Source organism: Malaclemys terrapin, chromosome 1 (assembly GCF_027887155.1).
Source record: "Malaclemys terrapin pileata isolate rMalTer1 chromosome 1, rMalTer1.hap1, whole genome shotgun sequence".
Lineage (NCBI taxonomy): Eukaryota > Metazoa > Chordata > Testudines > Emydidae > Malaclemys > Malaclemys terrapin.
The window spans coordinates 215,068,231-215,090,101 of NC_071505.1; the positions used below are offsets into that span (position 1 = coordinate 215,068,231).

At 44.8% G+C, this 21,871-nt stretch overlaps 1 protein-coding gene across 3 annotated transcripts in view; it reads right to left on the minus strand.

Moving 5' to 3' along the window:
- Positions 1-21,871, minus strand: part of CDKL5 (cyclin dependent kinase like 5) — a 204,067-nt gene that overhangs the window by 36,020 nt on the left and 146,176 nt on the right. For all 3 annotated transcript variants that reach the window (XM_054006740.1, XM_054006747.1, XM_054006732.1), the window contains exons 9-10: positions 12,485-12,674; positions 2,514-2,594 (exon numbers count right to left, since the gene is read on the minus strand). In XM_054006740.1, the coding sequence (XP_053862715.1) occupies positions 2,514-2,594; positions 12,485-12,674 (271 nt within the window). The remainder of the gene's footprint in view (positions 1-2,513; positions 2,595-12,484; positions 12,675-21,871) is intronic.

Below are 21,871 nucleotides of genomic sequence, written 5' to 3' on the forward strand. Positions count from 1 at the left end.
TCCAACAGTTATTGGTAATTTATAACAAAATACAGCTTTTAAAAAGTTGTAAGATATCCTAAGGCTATCTGTGTTTCATATTTAGAACCAATACATACCACGGTGGAACATGAAAGCAAACCGATTGCTCACAGTGTAAAGTTGTTCCATTACATACAGTGAGTAATCTCATGGAAACTAAAGTTAAACGCATGCATAAGTCTTTGCAGGATCAGAGCCACACTTAGAAATTATTGGCTCAGTAGACAGGGCCGCCTCCAGGTTTTTTGCCGCCCCAAGCAAAAAAGCGGAGTGCTGCCGCCACTAAAACAAAACAAAAAAAGGGCCGGAGTGCTGCCCCAAAGGGCCGGAATGCCGCCCCTAGCACATGCTTGGGATGCTGGTGCCTAGAGCTGGCCCTGTCAATAGAACATAGACTATCATCAGCGAGGATAAATGTATTCTATTCATAATTCATCTTTCTGTATCCCTTACCTCTTTCTAAATAAACAAACACCCAAAACAAAACCTATATTAAAATAAAGTTATTCGTGTTGCATTGTCAACCATTTAAAAGTTAGGAAATAACAGAATCAGGTGCCTGTGCAACTTTAATTCAGCCCGTTTGTGTGTCTGTATTATAACACCCTGTTAATTAGGCGACTACATACTATTTCCCCCCCCCCCCCCCCCACAGGACCCCTGCTTCATTCAGTGCACAGGATGGATGGTGCTCAGGAAATGAGGCTTCTTTTTATCCTCCTAGTACAATGCGTAGACTTGCCTGTACTACACACCATACAATGCACGGAATTATTAATTTTTTATGATCTTTTCTATGGCTCTCATCAGTACAGTTTTGGACTGCCTCGCAAATACTAATGAATTTTCTTCACAAGTCCCCTGTGAGAGGAGATGATTATTCTTCCCCATTTTACAGATGGGGAAAGTAAGGCAAAGAGCCTGAGGCCACACAGCAAACCACTGGTGAAGGCAGGGTTAGAATTCAGGGCCACTGGACTCTCACCCTGGTGTTCATTCCTCCAGACACAGCCCCTTACTTCAGAGGAGCTGAAAATCCATAGCCTCAACGGACTTCAATTACAGTTGAGAATGCTCAGCAGTTCTGACAATCAGGCTCCATGTGTCTGGGCATGCAGAAACTGAGGAACATACAAATAGGGGCCACATGTCAACATTTTAAGTGATTCGCCCAGCACCACTTAGGAAGTTAGCAGTAGAGGCATGGATATCAGTGAATTCTCCTGTGTAGCATTCACCTGCCTTAACTACAAAACCATCGTTTCTCCTCTTGCAGTCCACAGCCCCATTTTTTACATACTTCTAACCTCTAGGGGTTCTACTGCCAACCACCTCATTCTCTAAACAGCCCCTGTGTACTGAATGAGGAAAGAGTCCTATGGAAAAGACAATAGGAGATCATATAATTAAAAACCATATAATAATTCCCATGAATACACACAAGAAAGATAGAATTAAGGTTTCACAGACAACTTTAATTCTGGCATTTCTTAATTTTCAAGTGCTTGATTTTGCAACCCAAATGACTTAAAAAATCTAGGAATAACATACAAAAAAAACTAGTTACAAGACAGAGGAAGGGGAAAGACAAATTTTATTACAAACACCACCCTTCCTATCATGCATCATGACCTCTGTGTTTCAGTCCTCAGCACTGCAACACAGACTGCTACCAATTGAGCTTCTGCTAATTACATTAGCTAACAATATGAAAGCAGCCAATAAAGGGGGATGCACAAGACACTGAGACAGTGGATTATGCCCAAGTAGCCCAATTTTAGACTCCACAGAAAAAGATAAAGCTATGAGCAGCTCTTTTTTGAAAGGCAATATGGCTCAATGGATGATATTTGGGCCCACTATATTCAAGATGAGTTTAGAACTCATGCTATCTTGGTTCCCATGATGAATTATTAGTATTTGTCTCTGCTCCAGGAATTCCCATCTCACTCCCATCAAGTGGGGGTGGGAGGTGGGGAAGGGAAAAGGTCTCCTGTAGTGCTCCATCAGTTACAATGCTGAGAAGAGAGGGTGGCTGATGGGAGCAAAGATGGTTCACACCCCTGCCAGTATAGCTGCTCCAACAACAGCCAGGCTGAGTTTCGGCTTCTAACTGTTCAGGGTGCAGTGTATGGTGCTGGAGTGATGGTGGGGACCCAAGCTTGGAATATTAATTGTTTCTGGCATGTTGCCAAAATCAAGCAGTAACAGTGTAATACAGAACAGAGAAATGAAGATTATTAGCAGATTACAACTCAGCCAAATCTGAAGAGAATTTCATGGCACTAGCAAAAGGTATTTTTCTGACCTCGGGGCTTTCCCCCAGGAAATATCAAAGATCTGCTGCAAACAATGGAGGTTGTTAAAGTTTATCAAAACAAGTTCAGAAGATTCTTTTTTAAAAAGGGACTGTATTAGGAAATATAAATATAGTGGTCACTGCGAACTTCCCCTATATAATATACACAAACAAATAATGCAGCTTTTCCTACCTTCATAAGGTCAAGCAAAACACCACTTAAAATTCCTAAATATCTCCTCTCCAAAGATTGAGGATGGTTGACTGCTGGGAACTGTAAAAATAAGAATACAGCATAAATGTACGGTGTCTGTAAATCTCCAAAACATTTATATAAAGGGAAGTGGCTTAGACACTGCTTGTTCTGTCAAACCAGTAGACACCAAAAGAGAGTAGGTAGTAGGAAGTAAAAGGGGTACCATGTGAAATAATAGGTGTGTTAAAGTGGACACAGTGGTACCTGAAACACAATAGCATTAAACAAACAATTTTCTGTTGATATACCATATGTACAACAGTTCATTCAATCAGAGCAAGGGAAGGTATCCTTGGTGAACAAGATATTCAACCAGATGTTCTCATCAATGACTAAAATAATCCAGTTAGATATACAACTGGCTGTCGCTGGTATTACGATTCATAGAAATATGGAAAGTATAAACAAGCTAATAATGGGAGAAGTACAAGAAAGCTGAACACAGGTTTTATTCCAAAATGTTCTAAATTGACCTGAAAATAATCTCATTTTGAGCATGAATGGTACGGAATTAATTAATGAAGGATTAAACAGATTACTTGGAAAACTTTTTGGGAAAGAAGATCACCTAGAAATAGAACAACTAATCTTCTTTCTAAGTACTAAGTCTAGCAAGAACCTTCTGGAAAAAATGGTTACCTATGTTTCGTAACTGTTGTTCTTCAAGATGTGTTGCTCACGTCCATTCCACATTAGGTGTGCGTGCACCACGTGCACGGACGTCGGAAACTTTTTCCCTTAGCGGCTCCCGTTGGGTCGGCAGGGGAGTCCCCTAGAGTGGCGCCTCCATGCCAGTGCATATACACCCCTGCCAACCCAACCCCCCTTCAGAGGGGAAGGAGGGTGGAGAGTGTAACGGACGTGAACACCACATCTCGAAGAACAGTTACGAGAGGTAGGTAACCGTTTTTTCTTCAAGTGCTTGTTCACATCCATTCCACATTAGGTGACTCACAAGCTTACCATCAGAGGAGGGTAGGAGTCATGGAACAATTGATTGGAGAACAGCCCTGCCAACTACCGCATCATCTCTGGCCTGCTGATTGACTGTGTAGTGGGCTGTGAAAGTGTGCACCGAGAATCAAGTGACTGCTTTACAAATCTCGTGGATCGAGACCTGCACCAGGAAAGCTGATGAAGATGTTTGCGCCCTGGTTGAGTGGGCCGTGATCACCGGGGCTGGGAACCTTAGCCAGCTCGTAGCATGTGCAAATGCAGTCCGCAATCCATGACAATATACGCTGCGCCAAGACCGGAAGACCTTTAATTCTGTCAGCTATTGCGACAAACAATTGTGTCGACTTGTGGAAAGGCTTGGTCAGCTCCAAATAGAACACCAGGGCCCGTTGGACATCCAGAATGTGCAGGATACGGTGACTTGGGTCTGTGTGTGGTTTAGGAAAGAACACTAGCAAACACGTCCTGGCCCATATGAAATTGCAAGACTACTTTAGGGAGGAATTTAGGGTGCGGCCTGAGCTGCACCTTGTCCTTATAAAAGACTGTATAAGGCGGTTCCAAGGTGAGGGCCCTCAATTCGGACATCCTCCTTGCAGACATAATGGCCACCAGGAATGCCACCTTCCAGGAGAAGTGGAGAAGAGAGCAAGAGGTAAGGGGCTCAAAAACGGAGGGCCCAGAGCTTGGAGAGGACCAAATTTAGGTTCCAGGGCGGGTCCGGTGGGCATGAGTAAGGGAACACCCTCTCCAGTCTCTGGAGGAACCGCACTACCAGGGGGTTAGAAAACACCAAACACTCGGATTCCCCCGGGTGGAACGCCGAAATGGCCGCCAGATGCACCCTGATCGAGGAAGGGACGGGACCTTGATGCTTGAGATGTAGGAGATATTCTAGGATGACTGGAATGGTGGCCTGGAGCGGCTGTACCTGCTTAGGCTCACACCAGCAGGAGAATCTTTTCCACTTAGCTAGGTAGGTAGCACTAGTGGAGGGTTTCCGACTGCCAAGGAGAATTTGCCTTACCAGAAGAAAGCACTGGCTCTCCATAGCATTCAGCCACAGAGTTTCCACGCCATGAGATGCAGAGACTGTAGATTTGGGTGGAGCAGGCGCCCGCAGTCCTGCATGATGAGATCCTGGTGCATGGATAGGGCAATCGGGGCAGCCACTGACAGCTCTAGCAGGATCGTAAACCAGTGTTGACACGGCCAAGGGGGGCGATCAAAATTATCGTCGCCTTGTCCCTGCGAACTTTGAGGAGGACTCTGTGGATGAGCGGGAGCGGAGGAAAGGCATACTTCAGGCTCCCGCCCCAAGGGATCGCGAACGCATCTGCGACCGAGCCCGGACTGTGGTTCTGGAACAAACAAAACTGTGGACATTGGCTCTTGTCCTTGGTGGCAAAGAGGTCCATTTGGGGAAACCCCCACTTCTGCAAGACCAGTTGCAAGATGTCTGACCACTCGTGCATGCGGTACAAGCTGCTGAGGCGGTCCGCCAGCTCGTTCCACGCTCCCGGAAGGTATGCTGCTTCGAGATGGATGGAGCGGGCTATACAGAAGTCCCACAGGAGAAGAGCCTCGCGGCAGAGGGGAGAGGAGTGGGCTCCGCCCTGTTTGTTTATATAAAATATGGAAGTGGTGTTGTCTGTCAGAACCATCACGCTGTGACCTTCCAAAGTAGCGTGAAATGTTTGGCAGGCCAGACAAACCGCCCTGAGCTCCTTCACATTGATGTGGAGCAACACTTCGTCCCTGGACCACAGGCCCTGTGTCCTTAGGTCCCCTAAGTGAGCCCCCCAGTCGAGGTCTGACGCATCTGTCACTAGCATCAGAGCAGGCTGCGGTGCGGTGAAGGGGATACCCTTGCATACTACCGTCCGATTCAGCCACCAGTGCAGGGAGTCCAACACCTGGGCAGAAATAGTCATATCGAGGTCTAGGGGATCTCTGCTTGGGTGATACGATCGGACGAGCCATGCTTGTAAGATCCTGAGTCTCAGCCGAGCATACTTGACCACGTAAGTGCACGCCGCCACGTGCCCTAGAAGCTGCAGACAGACAGTAGTGGGAAACCTTAGCATCGATTCTACCATGCGCTGGATGGCCAGGAATCTGGGTTCTGGGAGGCTCGCTCACGCCTGCACCGAGTCCAGCACTACCCCGATGAACTCCAGCCTTTGCGTTGGTATCAGGGAAGACTTGGGCATGTTGACGAGGAGACCCAGCCTGCGGAATGCGTCCAGGGCCATGGTCACATGGGAACGGACCTACTCTTCGGACCGACCAGTGAGGAGCCAATTGTCTAGGTATGCGTATACCCGTATTCTCCTCTTTCGCAGAAAGGCTGCCACTACTGACATGCATTTCGTGAACACGCAGGGGGCTACTGCCAGGCCGAATGGGAGGACTGTAAACTGGTAATGGTACTGGTTTATGGCGAACTGTAGGAACCGCCGGTGAGCAGGGTGAATGGCGATATGAAAGTACGCGTTTTTCATGTCGAGGGCAGCATACCAATCCCCCGGATCCAGGGATGGGATAATAATGCCCAGGGAGACCATACAGAAGCCGATCTTGACTAAGAATTTGTTGAGTCTGCAGAGGTCTAAAATGGGCCAAAGGCCCCCCTTTGCCTTGGGGATAAGAAAAGGGGAGTAAACCCCTTTCCCCCTTAGTTCCCAAGAGACTTCCTCCACCGTACTCGCCTCGAGGAGTGACTGAACCTCCTGCATAAGGAGTTGCTCGTGAGAGAGGTCCTGAAGACGGACGGGGAAGGGGGGTGGGTAGGAGGGAAGGAGGAGAACTGCAGCGTGTATCCCACTTGTACCGTGCGTAAGACCCAACAGTCCGATGTTATACGGGATCACGCAAGGTAGAAGTGGAACAACCGGTTCAAGAAACTTGGGGAAGGATCTGGGAGCTGGGTTGGTACGCTGTCCTCGAGCGCACCTTCAAACCCTCTGCTTATTGCCGGGCTGGGGCTTGCCCTGGCCCTGATTAGGCACGTTGTTCCGCCTGTGCCTACTGTCCCTGCCTTGCCTGCGATAAGGCTCCTGCCTAGGACGAGGCTGGTACTGCCGCTGCTGAGGCTTGAACGGCTTCCTCTGAGTCGCCGGAGTGTGCATTCCCAATGACTTGAGGGTGACCCAGGAGTCTTTGAGGCTACGCAGCCTGGCATCAGTCTGATCTGAAAAGAGGCCAGACCCTTCAAAGGGGAGGTCCTGGAGGGTGTTCTGGACCTCTGGCGGGAAGCCCGAAGCGTGATGCGGTGCTTGGCGTGGCTTCAGCACACCCGAGGCGATTGTTCTGGCTGCTGTGTCTACCAAGTCCAAAGAGGCCTGCAAAGAGGTCTTGGCTACTGCCTTTCCCTCTTCTACAAGGGCCATAAACTCAGGCTGAGAGCCCTGGGGTAAGAGGTCCTTAAATTTTGAAACTGCCACCCAGGAGTTAAAATTATGCCTATTCAGGATTGCCTGCTGGTTTGCAATCCGTAACTGGAGATCCTACCGTTTAGCCTCCTTGGCCTTGGAGGCCGGGGCTTGTTGGCCATGACGTCCCCGTTCAATAATGGATGAGACGACCAGAGAACAGAGGGCCGGATGACAAAATAGGAACTTGTAGCCCTTGGAAGGGGCCAAGTACTTCCTCTCTACCCCCTTGGCCGTTGGTGTGCTGGAGGCTGGGGTTTGCCAGACCGTCTTGTAGTTGGTCTGGATTGTCTTTATGAGTGGGAGCGCAATCCTGGAGGGACCCCCAGGGCTTAGGATGTCCACCATAGGATCCTCCTGCTCAACCATCTCCTCCGCCTGTGCGCCAAGTTCTGAGCAACCCTGTGGAGCAGCTCCTGGTGCACCCTGTGGTCTATCGGAGGTGGCCCCGACACCGTCGTGCCCACCACAGCCTCGTCTGGGGATGATGAGGAGATGAGGAGCTGCTGTGCCTCCTTCACCGGCCCTTCTTGCTCTCCTCATAGGCAAGGGGCACGTCCGGGTCCTGCCTGGTTGATTGTCCCCGGGACGGCACCGGGCTCGGTGCCACTTCTGCTCGCCGGTGCTCTGGAGAAGTGTTCTGCAGCCTGGACACCGTGGCCTTCTTAGCTGTGGAGGGGTGCCTGCGCGGGGATCAGGATTGATGTACCAAATAGCCGGACTTTGAAGCTCTGGAGGAGGTCCCTTGCTGTTGAGGATAGGCCCACGGGGTCCAAAAGGGCCGTTGTCCTTGCAGTCCCCATTGGGGTTGCCACGCGGCCTGGGACTCCCTGCCCACTGGCGCCCTGCGGATGTAGCTGGAGCGGCCTGAGTCAACTTCTGACTCCGAAGACGCCGACCTCAATGGCCAACGTGGTGCCGTGACTTGGTGTCGTCGGGAGGCTGAAGAACGGCTCCTTACCAACTGGGATCGGTACCGATGCTCTCAGGACCAGGATCGGTGCCTTCTGTCCGGGGCCAGCGACCTCAGCCTTACGTTCCTTCAGTGCCGTCCTAGCGCCGGCGCCGGGGAGCAGTGCACCGATGGGGCAGGTGCCACATGCTGGCTCAGCTCCGGTGCCACCAAGTCCAGCTGGGTCAAGGGCATCTGGGAGTCTACGGAGGCTGAGCTTGACCGGGGCCAGCGCTGAGAGCGGTGCCGGGGTGGTGACCTTGTGCGGCGCACCATTGCCGACTTCCCTCAGAAGCCGCTAAGGGGAAAAGTTTCCAACGTCCAAAGTAGTGTGCAGGAAGTTTTGCATTAAGTCTCCATTAACATGAGCAGTAATTGTGAGTTTAATCTGCCATAAACTACGTCAAAAATGTTTTCTACCAATGCTTGAGCAACTACATTAAAGTAAAAATCCTGTGAATAAGGAATACATGGTGATCTTTGCCACTCTCACTTTTTCTGTACCTTCCAAAAAACATCAACAATGATTAATGTATGCTTATATAAAATGCTGAAATAACTTGAGAATACCAGAAAGAAACAAAATTAAGTTAACAGATTAAGATGCATCTCCTAACAAGCTACAACAACAACAAAATAAAGGTAAAATACAAAAACGTATGCACATTTTAGAATACAGCACAGTTGTCACTGAAAAAAAGTGAAAGACCTAGAGAACTAGATTCACAAAGAAACTTAGGTGTGGAGAAGCTTATGAGATCGGACCTCACAGGCCAGTTAAGTGGAAAAATTCTCATCTGCTCCCAGTTGGTGCAAGCCTTGGGACTTAGGCGTCTGGATGCCTGGCACGGGGATGCAGCGTGCATTCTCATAGGCAAAAACATAGGTGCCTAGAGAACTGTTACTGCAAAAATTTAGGCACAGAGTGGTTTTAGGTGCCTCCGGGGCTCAGAGGCTGCTGAGCAGGGGTTTTGTGAATCCCAGTGGGGCCTGATTCTGGGATTTGGGCACCTAAAGTGGCAGTTAGGAGCCTATGTACTTTTTGTGAATCTAACCCTGGGTGCTTGGTACGAACAGCCTCTGAGCAGGAAGTGTTGTAAAGCTACTTTTAAGTACTACCTTCTCATATGCACTCTTCAACCCTCTCACATCTAGAGCGCTAGTAAAGCTTCCTTACTGTAAATCAGTATCAGATTTTTTAAAAATAATTCAATTCTATCCAAAGATAATTTATAAATATTTTTCCATTTGAGATCAGCAATTCTGAGCATATAGAAGAGAAACTACCTTGTTTCTTCTTTGTTTCTACTAGCATTATTGTTCACAAATTGCATTATGATGTGAACTTTGAGGGGAGATAAAAAGGACATGTTCATTATCTTCGCAGTTGCAATACTACTAATCTTTAAGTTATTTTTATTTTCTTCATTTTACAGTGGTTTACCAGTGATAGGTTTGTCCATCTGCATGGCTTGGCCACCTGTACTGGATGAACAATGGATGGATTCCAAAGGATCTCATGTATGGAGAACTTGCAGATGCTCCAAGGCCACTGGGCCAATTGAGACTCAGGTTGAAGAGGGACTTGAAAACTTTTCAGCATTGGTACCACAAACTGGACAGCTGCAGCTAGCAACAGGCCACACTGAAGGACTGCACTGCACTAGGGAATCAAAGAGGTTGAAGAGAGGGGAGGAAATTGAAGAGAACAAATAGGAAACCATAGCAGACCTTATGCGCTAGTCCGGCACTGTGATACTGCAGCATGACCCAGAGTAACTGAACTGCTCTGGCGCTTACGCCATTGTCTTTCGAGACTGGTGATTGCCTACTATCAGTGACAGGGTTATATTTTTATGGAAAGTCTGCTATGTGATCTCAGAGCACACCTTAGATGATCTATAGCCTTGGCTACCATTCATTAATCTAACAAGATGCAAGAGGATCTCCAGAAGGGGCCACCATTTTGCCAAAAAGGAGCATTTTTAGAACAAACTGAATCTCATTCAGACGCTACTGTCCAAGAACTTGTTTAAGAGGACAGTCCAGGTGGAGAGTACTCCTGTCTTCAAATGGAGTAACTGACATCTAGTAGCCTCTTAAATAAGAAGCCACTAGAGAGATGTATGTTGTCAGAGCTGTGAGAGAAGGTGAGAGAATCTAGAAACTATTTCCCATTAAGGAGTTTTCCTAATTCTATCACCTGCATGTACCTCGACCTACTTATGGGATGATGTTTACAGAGCCCTACACTGCCAGCCCTGTTTCCTGCTAGGAGTAATCTCCTTTGTTTAGATCTTGGGATGTTCATTAACATCTTTAGGGTGGGTTTTGGCTTGTTTCTGCTCCCTGTGCTGTTTTCCTGGGGTCTTTAAGATGCAACAGCTGTCTTCTTCCTCGAGCAGGGTGGTAGAGAGGCCACCCATTGCTCCTCAAGACCCAGATGTAACAGGGTGCCTGGAGCCAGAAGCTCTCTCAGCACCCTGTCACTCTAATGCCAACCAGCAGAGCTAGAGCTGAGGGATAATTGAGGGGGGATGCAACCCCAGCAGCTAGGATTATATAAAACAGACAGGAAGTGTGGATAAGGAGCAGGGAGCCTGAAGGATGGCTCCTAGTACACAGGACTAGATACTGCTAGTACTGTTCCCTTCCTTAGAAGGAAGTGGGGAAGCTGCCTATAGATTGTAAATATATGTAAACAACACTACAGGCTGTGGCCTGCTGGAGGAATACAATAAAACATGGAGACAGTGAAGGAGACCTGGAATTGTTGTGGTGAGTTACTGAGGCTGAAAGCAGGGCCGGCGCTTCCACTAGGTGACCTTAGGCGGTCGCCTACGGAGGTAGGATTTGGGGGGCTGCATTTTGCTGCCCTCAGTGGAAATTTGGCGGCGGGGGGTCCTTCCACTCTGGGTCTTCAGCGGAAATTCAGCGGCGGGTCCGTCACTCACTCCGGGACCCGCCACCGAAGTGCCCCGAAGACGTGGAGCGGAAGGACCCCCACCGCCGAATGCTCAGAGGAGGAGTGCTGCCGCCTAGAGCGGCAAAAACCTTGGTGCCACTCCTGGCTGAAAGGATGTTCAGGGGATCAGTCTGTGGCACCACTGAAGGAAAAAAGGCTATGTGGAGAGTGAGGAGCATTTTATCTGAATTTCTAAAATATTGCTGGAAGTGCCCATCCTAGACAGGAAGATGGTGCATGATGGTGGTAACTGTATTAAGGTAATGTGGGGTTTCCTGAAGCCTAGAGATGGATGGATTCATTTCTTCAGAGAATTTCACAGGCTAGTCTGGTGCCTACTCTTGTGAACGGATCATGATGGCATCGCTTGTGTGTAAGATGTGCATATTCCCAATATATGCATCGTATATTTATTAACCCTAAAGAGCATCTTTATGAGGATTTCAGTTTCTTAAAGCACTTTGGTAGCATGGGACAAAATTAATTCTATATTTAAGTGTTTCATGCTGTTCAAAAGGGAAGCTGTACCACCACTATAAAACTATTGAATAAACATATAGTGTACATGCAGTTGGAAAAGATGTCAACATCCCACTCAGGAAAGAGCTACTCCAGCTCTCTTGTCTATCTAACCTTCCCATGTCTGAATTCCTAAATATAATTAACATTTTTACAGCACTTTGCATGCTCAAAGCACTGTACAGATATTACCTCATTAATTCTCACATGACCCCTATTTGGTAGGTGAGTAAGTATTATTCTTCCAATTTAACAAATGGGGATAAAGAGGCAGTTACTTACCCAAGAACAACCAGTAAATCACTGGCCCAGGATTAGGACATAGGTCTTCATGACACCCAGCCCTATGCTAATCGCAATATCATACCACCTTTCTGAATTTTGAGTTTTTAAATCTACAAAATAAATATACTTTATTCCATTCCTCAGTGTAACATTTTACAATGCATTAATCCAATGAAGTTTATGTTGGATGGGCTGGAACGGAGGCGAATCAGGACAGCACTTTACACTGTGGAGAACTTTTAATGTATTATCTTTGTGATAACATGTGTAATACTTCAGATTAGAGCAGAAATTCATCATTATGAATAATATTAAATTGACAAAATGGCAGCAGTTGTCAAGACAACCAAAACTAAATTGTAATAAACCACAAACAAGACCTCTAGACATGAGCTGTTGGAGATAATACAGTAATTGCAAATATAAAACTCTTTTGGGATCTTGCCATGTAGAGAACCGACTGTCTGAGCTAGAGATAAATTCAGCCTCCTAGTCTAAACAAAAGCTTAACTGGAGTGTACACTCTAACCTGCCAAAAAAGTCGTAGCAATGATGTAAATAATTTTAAGTGATAATGTACGCATCTACACATGCAACAGCGTAACCATAATGCAATTTTATTTATGAATCCATGACCACCTCAAAATCTAAACCTATCCCTTACCTTTTCAGATGGAAGAGAATATATAAAACCTGAGGGAAAAAGGTCTAAAACATTTATTTTCTACTGGATAATAGTTTAAATACCACATCAACAGAAGACTGAAAGAAAAGGTTTTTGGTCAGTCTCCCTTACCCGCAGCCCATGGAAACGAGGATTGCTGTAGAAAAGCTTCATCTGCTCTGATGGAAGTGGTCCTAGCACCTTCTGAATTGTAAAAAGCTGGTCAATTTCACTTTCTCCAGGAAATAGTGGCTGCCCATCACTAAGTTCCCCAAGAATGCAGCCTACAGACCACATATCCACAGACTTCCCATAGGGGGCTCTGGAAAGCAAGTACAATAATGTTCACACTAATCAACAAAAATATCTTCTTGACAATCTCTTTGCATATATTAACTAACTTTTTGTCTACATTAAGCTTACTTGTAGCAGGGAAAATAAATTTGATATTTGCTTCTCTAGGCTCTCCATTTACAGAATGGGTTCTCTAACTGTACGGCAGTTTGAGAAGCAGGGCCGGCTCCAGGCACCAGCTTCTCAAGCAGGTGCTTGGGGCGGCCGTTCCGGACAGGGGCGGCAGTTCCAGGTATTCGGCGGCAATTCGGCGGAGGGTCCGTCTCTCCGCCTGGGAGTGAAGGACCTCCCGCCGAATTGCCGCCGCAGATCGCGATCGTGGCTTTTTTTGGTTTTGGCTGCTTGGGGCGGCCAAAACCCTGGAGCCGGCCCTGTTGAGAAGGCAAGATCAGACTTGTCAATTACCCTTGAGGACTTTCATTTCTTTTCTGGAAAACTCACCAATAAAGAACATTTTCAAAGCAGAAAAACAGACATTACTCTAATGTTCAAAGTTAAGCTAACACCAACTTCTCTTGATTTTTCCTGTCTACAGAGCATAGCTGAATAGAATATAATTGAATCAATTTTTTTCTTATTCTGTGGAAAAAGGTAAGTGAGAATGGTGAAACTGGCTACTCAGAGAACAGAAATTATCAAGTATCAAATTTCTCTTATCCAGGCTCAGCACTCCTACAAAAGAATTTTAAAATCAATGAATCCCAAAGGGAATCCTCCAATAACTATTTCAAAGTTGAAAAAAAATGGTTAAGAAAACATTTCAGGTAGCGTAGCATACAGGACTCTCCCAGTAGAGGCAATGTCCAGAAAGGTACATTAGTCTAATATACATGTCTGGTAAACATACAAGCGGATGACCAAGTTGCTGCCCGGCAGATCTCTTCAGAGGACAAGACTTTTCAGCCCCGGATGTAGGTAATCCCTAATTTGATGGTCTTTGATCTTCCTTCTAAGATTTTGCTCCTTCGCATCACATACTACTTCAATTCAATACTTCCGAAATCTAGCAAGCTTTTAAATGTTTTTGGCCTCTTAGTGCTGGTGATACAAAACAAACAAAGCGACTCATTTTCTGTGTACTTGAATTCATGCAAGGTGGATTTTAATTGCTTTGTGGACATGCAGCATGTGACCAACTCTCTTTTGGATATTTATGTTTTGAGCAGACTGTAGGGAGAACTCTCCTGAGATCACTGAAATAACAACCGTTTGGTATAAAGGCAGAACTGAGAAAGACTAATTTGTCATCTCTTTTCCTTTTCAGCACTGGAATCTGAGCGCTCACATTCTGTTTTAAAGGGTATCTTATACTTGACTAGCTTGACTGTCTCTAGGTTGAGAAGTCATTAAGAATTGGGAGCCCTGACAGATTCTGTTCTAAATCTGTTCCCTTTTCTCATGAATCAGTAACTGGTTAAAAGACAGGAACCAAAGGATAGAATTAAATGGTCAGTTTTCACAATATAGAGAAGTAAATAGCAGTGTTTTCCAAGGATCTGCACGGGGACCAGTGCTAAATGATCTGGAAAAGAGGGTGAACAGTGAGGTGGCAACATCTGCAGATAATACAAAATTACCCAAGATAGTTAAGTCCAAATCTGACTGTGAAGAGTTACAAAGGGATTTCACTAAGCTGGGTGACAAAATGGCACATGAATGTCAATGCTGTTAAGTACAAAGTAATGCACAGTGGAAAAAATAATCCCAATTATACATACAAAATGATGGGGTCTAAATTAGCTCTTAGCACTCGAGAAAGAGATCTTGGAATCATTGTGGATAAGCTCTCTTAAAACGTCTGCTCAACATGCAGCAGCAGTGAAAAAAGCTAACAATGTTAGGAACTATTAGGAAAGTGGTAAATTAGTAAACAGAAAATATAATAATGCAACTATATAAATTCATGGTACACTCACACCTTGAATACTGCCTGCAGTTCTGGTCACCCCATCTCAAACAAGATACATTAGAATTGGAAAAGGTACGGAGAAGGACAACAAAAAATATTAGGGGCATGGAACTGTTTCCATATGAGGAGACATTAAAAAAAGACTGACTGATCATCTTAGAAGAGATGACTAAGGGGTGATATGATAGAGATCTATAAAATCATGAATGGTGTGAAGAAAGTGTTTACTCTCTCACATAACACAAGAACAAGAAGTCACTGAATGAAATTAATAGGCAGCAGCTTTAAAACAAACAAAAGAAAGTACTACTTCACATAAAGCACAGTTAACCAGTGGAACTCATTGCCAGGGAATGTTGTGAAGGCCAAAAGTATACCTGGGTTCAAAAAAGAATGAAGTTCCTGGAAGATAGGTCCATCAATGGCTATTTGCTAAGGTGGTCACGGATGCAAACCTATGCTCCAGGTGTCGCTAAACCTCCAACTTCCAGAATTTGGACTAGATGACAGAGTGTGGCTCACTCAAAATTGTCCTGTTCTGTTCCTTCCTCTGACACATCTGCCACTGTCCACGGACAGGATACTGAGCTAGCTAGACCACTGGTCTGACCCAGTATAGCTGTTATGTTCTTCCTTACTTTGATGATTGAATCTTACATTGTGGGTTGCTCTGAGTCAGTTACTTCATTCTGATGCACTTTGTGAGGGGAGGGCTCAAGAGGGTTACTTGCAGAGACAGCTTGGGCCCTGAGACGCTGGAGTGAGATAACCTGATTCCACCTGGGCAGGTCCCACAGGGAAGCCTTGCTTGAGAACAGGCCCACTGAGTCCAGCCTGCTCCAAGGGTGGAGAGCTAGAAAAGATGAAGTAGGAAGCCAAAAGTGCATAGACTGGTTGCCTACCAGAAGTTGCCATGAGACACTGTGATGCTTTCACTTAGGGGGAGAGGGGAGTACCACTAAGAAAAATTACTTATCTCAGCTGGAGAAGAGTGTTGGCAGCAGCCCAAGGATGGCAAGGCAGAGCATGATGAAGCTCCTTAAAGGCCCATGAAGGACGGCCCTGCTGGTATCTTGTCTCTGGTGGGGCTTGGCGCTACTGGAAATGTAATACATGGAGCTACTGGAGCTGCCTGGGCCACTGATTCCTCTTGCTGATCTAGCAGAGACAGTTCCCATGCACCCCAGCCCCCCAGACCTGATGCTGAAATTTCTCAATGCCATTTGTTTTTGTGATGCTGCTAGTACATTCAGATTGGGAGAAGGGTGGGAGTCAAAGGAGGGCTAGTGCTCTTGGCCCCACTATAATCTGCATCACATTGCTAGGTACAGGTTCCAAAGATAAGAAGCTTCTCCTGTTGGTGCCCGTAGGGCAGGGGTTCTCAAACTGGGCGTCAGCCTCCACCCCAAACCCCTCTTCTCTTCCAGCATTTATAATGGTGTTAAATATATAAAAAAGTGTTTTTAATTTATAAGGGTCACACTCAGAGGCTTGCTATGTGAAAGGGGTCACCAGTACAAAAGTTTGAGACTCACTGCCATAGGGGGTATATGGCAGCTGTGGAGTTCCTGGAGCAGAGCAGCTTCTGAGAACAAAAACTGTACAACTCTCCTGTTTGGCAATGCTGTAGGGTAAATGAGCACAACAAGCACCTTTTCTCCCTGGGCTTTTCCTCGGTAGGCTGGTCCCCCATGTGAAGCCTTAGGCTAGGGAAGGAGTAAGGAAGGCTGCTCCATGTTATGGAGCAAACTTCGTCTGCAGCTGGAAAATGAGCTAAACCCCCCTGTAAGTCAGTAACAATTTATCTTCCTTGCAAACACGAGCAATGAGAAGAAAAATTCTGGACCCAGACTGGCAGTTTAATAGATTTTTCATTGTGTGCTGTAGATCAAGAGGTCTGAAAAATTGTCCATCTGCAATAAAGCAGCAGATTAAACTAAGACATTTTCCAAAAGCATAAGTCAAACCTCCACCAGCTGACTGACAGGTGAGGTCCTGCCTCCTCAAACTGCAGAACACAGGAAACAATGTAGGCATAGTGAGCCAGTATAAGAGAAAGAACTCCTACACATTACACAGACCAACAGGCCTACCCACAGTGAATAAAAAGGAAGTAAAACAGTCCCTCACTGCACAGAATGCAGATTATGCTTTCAGACACTAATTCAATTGGTCTGTCAGGACGGTATGTCTTTAAACAAGCTAGTATTTGTCAATAATTTAACACCCCCAAAAGGTACAATGTACTTCACTAAAAGTTACCTGAAGCTCTTTAAAGTAAGTAGATTTTGGATAATGTATTAATTATGTTAATAATGTTTCCTTCCCCTTATGAAAAAGTTAAGTACTTTCACTTTTTATGCACACAGATTAAATGAAAACATAAGCCTCTTTAAAATTATAATATTCTCCACAGTTTTAAAGAGTACAAATATTTACTATTGCAGCCATATTCTGTGCAGCAGAGGAACACACGTTACGTTGCGCCAATAAAAACCTAACTTTAAAATGAAGTATCAGAAATAGCTAAAGACATAACAGTGTCAAACACATTCATAATCAATACTCTTCTGTACAAGCTAATTCAAAGTTTATGTTTACATTGTGCACCAAGACTTTATGCTGTATTTTCCTGTGATAGCAAAACACTTTTGAAAATTAAGGGTCAATTTACATTAAGAATGCACAGTATATTACTGTCAAAAGTTACACTTCGTCACCTTCTTCCTTTATGAGCCTACTTACTAATATACAAAGACTTATAAAAAATCCAATCCCTCATGTTATATAACTAAAAAGCCACTGTTTATTCTCTTTTGTAATTTTTTATTACATGCAGCACTTTCATAGAATCTTGATAATATCTCTCTACAAGCTGACAAACTGGTATTTCTCTAGTTTTGTTTAATGACAACCATTGTGCATATAATAATTTATTATGCCACTGTCATTGTGCACCAGTAACAAAAGTCCTACAGTAATGATGTCAGCACAGCGCTGGAAATAGTGGGATGAATTTATTAAAAGGGTAATGACTGTTTCAATTTTGACATATACAAGAAATTTCTACTATCTACTTATAAAAGTTCAACAAATGTTTCCAATAAGATTATCTGTTTTTTGGTGGTGCTGAATACTTGCAACTCTCATTTAGCGTATTGGGAGTTGTGTGTGCTCAGCAACTCCCAGAATCAGACCCTATAGTGACCAAATCTCTGTACTTGTAGAACATACAGCACATATAGATAATAGCATAATTTGATCATACTAACATGCTTTATTCACCTTAAATATAGGAAACTTTCAGCAGAAACTGATGGTAAAGGAAAGACTGCAATAGATACATCTGAGATTTTTTTTCTTTTTAAAAATGGGGTTTTCTGGAGACTGCATCACGACTGTATTTGAGCATCTAAGGGCGCGTTCACCTAACCGCCCATGATTCAGTGACTACCAAGAAGTTCAGAGCCTACCTGAATAGCAACTGCAAAACAATTTTTCCAAAGCTTGCATCAGACCTGGAAGCAGCTGTGATAGTATAATATTGAATAAAGGTATGTATGAAGCCCTATAGATGTCCAAAATAGAAGTGTCTTGTAAGAAGGCTACAGAAGTAGGTCACACTCTTGTGAAACAAGCTAGCAGTTTTTCCAGTGAGGGAAAATAAATTTTCCACTCAATAAATTGCCCTGTTCTGTTCATTCACTCTGAGGCATCTGGCACTGGCCACTGTCAGAAGACAGGATACTGGGCTAGATGGACCATTAGTTTGACCAAGGATGGCCATTCTTATGTCCACTACTCCTTAGGCTGTTGAAGCGCATGCTGTAGTTCACCTAGTCTGTGCTGAAACTGCCTGGCCTTTCATCCTACTGCTATGAGAAACAAAGGGGAGAGGAGATGCTCAAAAAGGCTTAATTCTATCTAAACAGAATGCCTGTGCTCATATCACATCTAATGCATGAAAATTCTGTTCATCCCTACTGGAGTGGTTTAAGAAAAAATACAGGTGAGTATATCATTTGGTTTAGATGATAGGCCAATACAACTCATCAAAATCTTTGGATGTGGTCTTAAGGGCACTTTATCTTTGACGAACTGCATGTATGGAGGGCCTGCCATCAGTATGTGTTCTCCCACTGTTCTGGCTGATAGTAGTGCAACAAGAAAAGCAATCCTCTGAGAAAGGCGAGCTAGAGAGCAATTAGCTAGAGCAGTGGTTTTCAAACTGTGGTCCGCGGACCCCTGGGGGGTCCACATACTATGTCTAAGACTTCCAAAGGGACGGAGGTCTGCACCTCCATTCAAAATTTTTAGGGATCCGCAAATGAAAAAAGGTTGAAAACCACTGAGCTAAAGGCTGAAATGGCTGTCAACACTGTGGTTAAGTCCCAAACGGGAACTGCATTTTTTACAGGGGCATTAGAGACAAATAATACCTTTGAGGAATCTAACTACAATTGGATTAGAAAATACTGACTTTCCATCCATTGGAAGACGAATGGCTAGCTCGTCTGAAGATGCAATAAGTACTCCACAATGGCCTGAATCTTAGCAAACAATGGCTGAATACTTCTGCCAGCTGACTAGATTGAAAATCTCTTATATTTAGCCAAGTAAGTGGACCTTGTAGATTGCTTTCCACTACTAAGCAGGACGTGTTGGACTACACTCAAAGAAGCCTTATTTACTTGATCTAGCCATTCAACAGCCATGTCACAAGGCTCGGGCTGCTTGGGATCAAGTGCCAAATCCAAATGTCATGTTGTAACAACTGGTCTGGTACAGGTGGTAGAGGTTAGACCGAGGCTGTGGAGGTCCAAAAATCAGCACTGCCTCAGCCAACCCAAAGCAATGAGTATTATCCTGGCTTGGTCCTGCTTCAACTTGAGAATAACCTGAGGAATAGGGGGGGTTGAGGAAACACATACATGAGGTCCGGGCCACACTTCAGCAAGAAAGCATCAGTTATTGAGTCCAGACCGAGACCTGCCCGAAAACAAAACTGATAGCATTTCTTTTTGGGTCATATAGCAAACAGATTGAATGATGGGATAACCGCAGTTCTGAAAATGATCCTCCATACTCTACTGTTGAGGAACCACTTGTGATTGCAGTAAAGAATCTGCTGTCATGATTGGCCAAATGATTCTGAGAATCCAGTGAGTAAGTAGCCATCAGGGAGATACTTTCCCTGATGCAAAAGTACCACAGCTTCGTCATCTTTTGACAGAGTTGATTGGACCAAGCCCTCCCTTGTCTGTTCACATAATACATCATTGTCCTATTGTCCATGAGAATCCAGACAGACTTTGGACATGGGGAAGGAAGGTGTGGCAGGTAGTGAAAACTGCTCAGAGCTCAAGCATGTTGATGTTCAGAGATGTCTCTCATTCTGTCCATACCTCCTGGACTTGCAAGGACTCCAAATGTGCCTCCCAACCTGACTTCGAAGCATCCATAACTATGTGATCATTGAGGATGGGGGAAAGGGAATGCTTCTGCAAACATTATTATGATCCTACCAACATTCCATTGATCTCAGAACCATTGGAGGAACCCTGTCCAACTTGTCTAGCAAATGGAAATTTGGTCAATAGACTTTAGCCAACCATGGAGAATGTGCACATGCAGCCTTCCACTTAGTAGTACGTAAGCGGATGAAGCCATGTGGCCCAAGAGTCTCAAACATATCCGGACCATAGTGGTTATAGTGGAATTTAAGGGACAAAAGTTGGTAAATTACTTGAAACCTCTCTTGAGAAAAAAAGGGCATTGATTTTGTAGAACTAAGTAGGACCCCAATGAACATGATTTGTGTCTGAAGTAACGTGGATTTTCTCTGTTTAACGAGACCCAGATGATCAAAGAGATAGGGGATGACTTGAATGTGACTGAGAGCTTTGGTTTCTGATTTGCCCCAAACTAACCAAACATCTGTGTAAGGGAAGATGTGAATCCCTTTCTTCTCCACATGGGCAGCCACCACTTGGTAAATACATGTAGGGCCAAGGCTATTCTGAAGAGAAGCACCCTGTACTGATAACATTGAGTCCAAATAACAAATCTCTGGAACTTCCTGTGGCTTGGTAGCACTGCCACATGAAGATCCAAGTCATCTTCTCTGAGATCCTTCCTACCTCACGAGCAAAGCAAGACAGACGGCAGAAGATTCTGGAAGTGAACCTATCTGTGGAGGATTTTCACTTTGTGGAACATTGGTCCATCTATACAGAGAGGGGGCTGTATAGTTTAGATGGCCTCCATCTCCGTAGAAGGGGAACCAATCTCCTTGGGGACAGGCTGGCTAGAGCAGTCAGGAGGGTGTTAAACTAATGGCAAAAGTGGAGGGTAAAAAGAGAAGGATATGATCACTCAGAACAATATTGAGATGTTCAGAAGAAATTTAATCAAAGAACCAAAGGACATGAAGGGAAGAAATTCTTTAATTGCCTGAGTAACAAACAAGAGGAATTTATGAGCATAAATTCAATCTGGTGGCTATTACTGAAACCTGGTGGGATGATTCCTATGATTGAAACATTAAAATCAATGGTTAAAACCCAATTAAGAAGGATTGAATGGACAAAAGGGGTTGGGGAGTAGCATTCTACGTAAAAAATGGCATTACGTGTTTCCAGGTCACTGATAACTCAGAAGAAAATTATCTTGAATGCTTATGGATCAATGCCCTAACAGATAAAATACAAGATGGGGTACTAGTTGGTGTCTGCTATAGACCATCAAATCACACTAGGAACAGGATGACTGCCACCTTACACACCTACCTGCAGTGTATAGGGGGAAAAGCTGTGAGATCATGGGGGACTTCAATCTGCATAACAGTTCTAAAACTGCCTTGGAATTACTGAACATTACAGGTGCCAATTTCCTAACTCAGAAAGTGTTGCAGCCAAAATAGGGAAATTCTTTATTAGACCTTGTCTTAACGGATAAAAATGAATTGCCCACAGAACTGAAAATTAAAGGTAGTTTAGATACAAATGATCATGACTTGATCACATTTATAATGTGCAAGCAGAATAAAGTCCACACTGTTAATATATATATTTGGTGCTTTAATAGGGCCAATTTCACAAAGCTGAAAACAATTATGAGCCAGATCAGCCTGGGAGGAAGAATTTAATCAGAAGTAGTGGCACTAGTAGCATCCCATGGAGCCATGGGATGAAGACCTTGCTCTACCCTGGACACTGGGAGAATGCTGGTGATGTTTGGAGTCCCTTCTTGATGTA